At 35.9% G+C, this 1,256-nt stretch overlaps 1 protein-coding gene across 1 annotated transcript in view; it reads left to right on the top strand.

Moving 5' to 3' along the window:
• PRKAG2 (protein kinase AMP-activated non-catalytic subunit gamma 2) overlaps positions 1-1,256 on the top strand; it is a 68,330-nt gene that overhangs the window by 60,843 nt on the left and 6,231 nt on the right. The window contains 1 exon segment of the mRNA XM_072412582.1: positions 301-427. Within this exon segment, the coding sequence (XP_072268683.1) occupies positions 301-427 (127 nt within the window).

The following is a 1,256-nucleotide window of genomic DNA, read 5'->3' as shown; positions in this document are numbered from 1 at the left end:
ATAATTTTAGATACTCTTGGTGTGACTTGGAATAATGCCAAAAGTAGGATGAGGTCACACAAAAAATGGCAGAAATAAATATCTGTAGCACCCTAATAAAGTATTAAAATGATTAACATACCAGTTGTTGTTAGTAGGGACAATAAACAGTTTTATTTGATCATTTATTAAAAAAAAACTTGATACAAATACCTTTCATTAGATACATTTGCTTCCAAGTAGAAATGATGGTGTATACTTTTTTTTTTTAGTTATTTGAGTTATTTTGAGTTCTCTAATATTGTTGTCTCTCCCTCACAGCCTGTATGATGCAGTATATTCACTGATCAAAAACAAAATCCACAGATTGCCGGTGATTGACCCAGTCAGTGGAAATGCACTTTATATACTTACCCATAAGAGAATCCTCAAGTTTCTTCAGCTTTTTGTAAGTAAAAAAAAAAACGGAGTGTCTCGTGTTTTTAATATTTTGTTTTCTTGCTGTCAAACAGTAAATCAGAAGATAAAACAGCATCTGGAATGATGTCTATTTAACGTCATCAGCCTGCACACATTGCTGTTTCTCAGTGGGAGACATGTTTGTTCCCTTGCTGCCATTTATCTTGGCATCCTGAGAATAAAACAACTTTCCCATAGACACACGCAAGCTTGTTAAAGCAGAACTCCAGCTAAGTGGATGAATACACAATTGAATTACATGCACAGGTATCCGAACAGTTTTAGCTACCAAATTTCTTTTAATTACCTTTAGCTGCGCTTGTGAACAACTTACCCCTGCAAAGTTTGCAGTTAAATTAATATTATTATAGCATACTGGCTTTTGCAGCGCTAGGTCCCAGCTTCGAATCTCGGCCAGGACACTATCTGCATGGAGTCTGCAGGTTCTCCCTGTGTGTGCTTCAGTGTTCTCAGGGTATTCTGATTTCCTCCCACGTTCCAAAAACATGCAGTTTGGTTAATTGGCTTTCCCCTTATTGGACCTTAACCTATGGTAATGACAAATCACTATGATAGGGACATTAGATTGTGGGCCTCTTTGAGGGACAGCTAGTGACATGACTATAGACTTTGTAAAGTGCTGTGTAATATGTTGGTGCTATATAATTGTTGTGAAATTTTAATACATAGATACATACATAAGCTTTTGGAATATTATTAAGAGCATTTAAGGAGCATCTGTACATGGGTTTAAAGTACAAAAGTGTTACTTGGTAAGCATCCATTTACAAATTTTATGGCCACACCATTAATGCCAA

The sequence above is a fragment of the Pyxicephalus adspersus genome, chromosome 5 (genome assembly GCF_032062135.1).
Source record: "Pyxicephalus adspersus chromosome 5, UCB_Pads_2.0, whole genome shotgun sequence".
NCBI lineage: Eukaryota > Metazoa > Chordata > Amphibia > Anura > Pyxicephalidae > Pyxicephalus > Pyxicephalus adspersus.
Note: the sequence above shows the minus strand (reverse complement) of the source record. Positions and strands in the feature narration are given on the sequence as shown.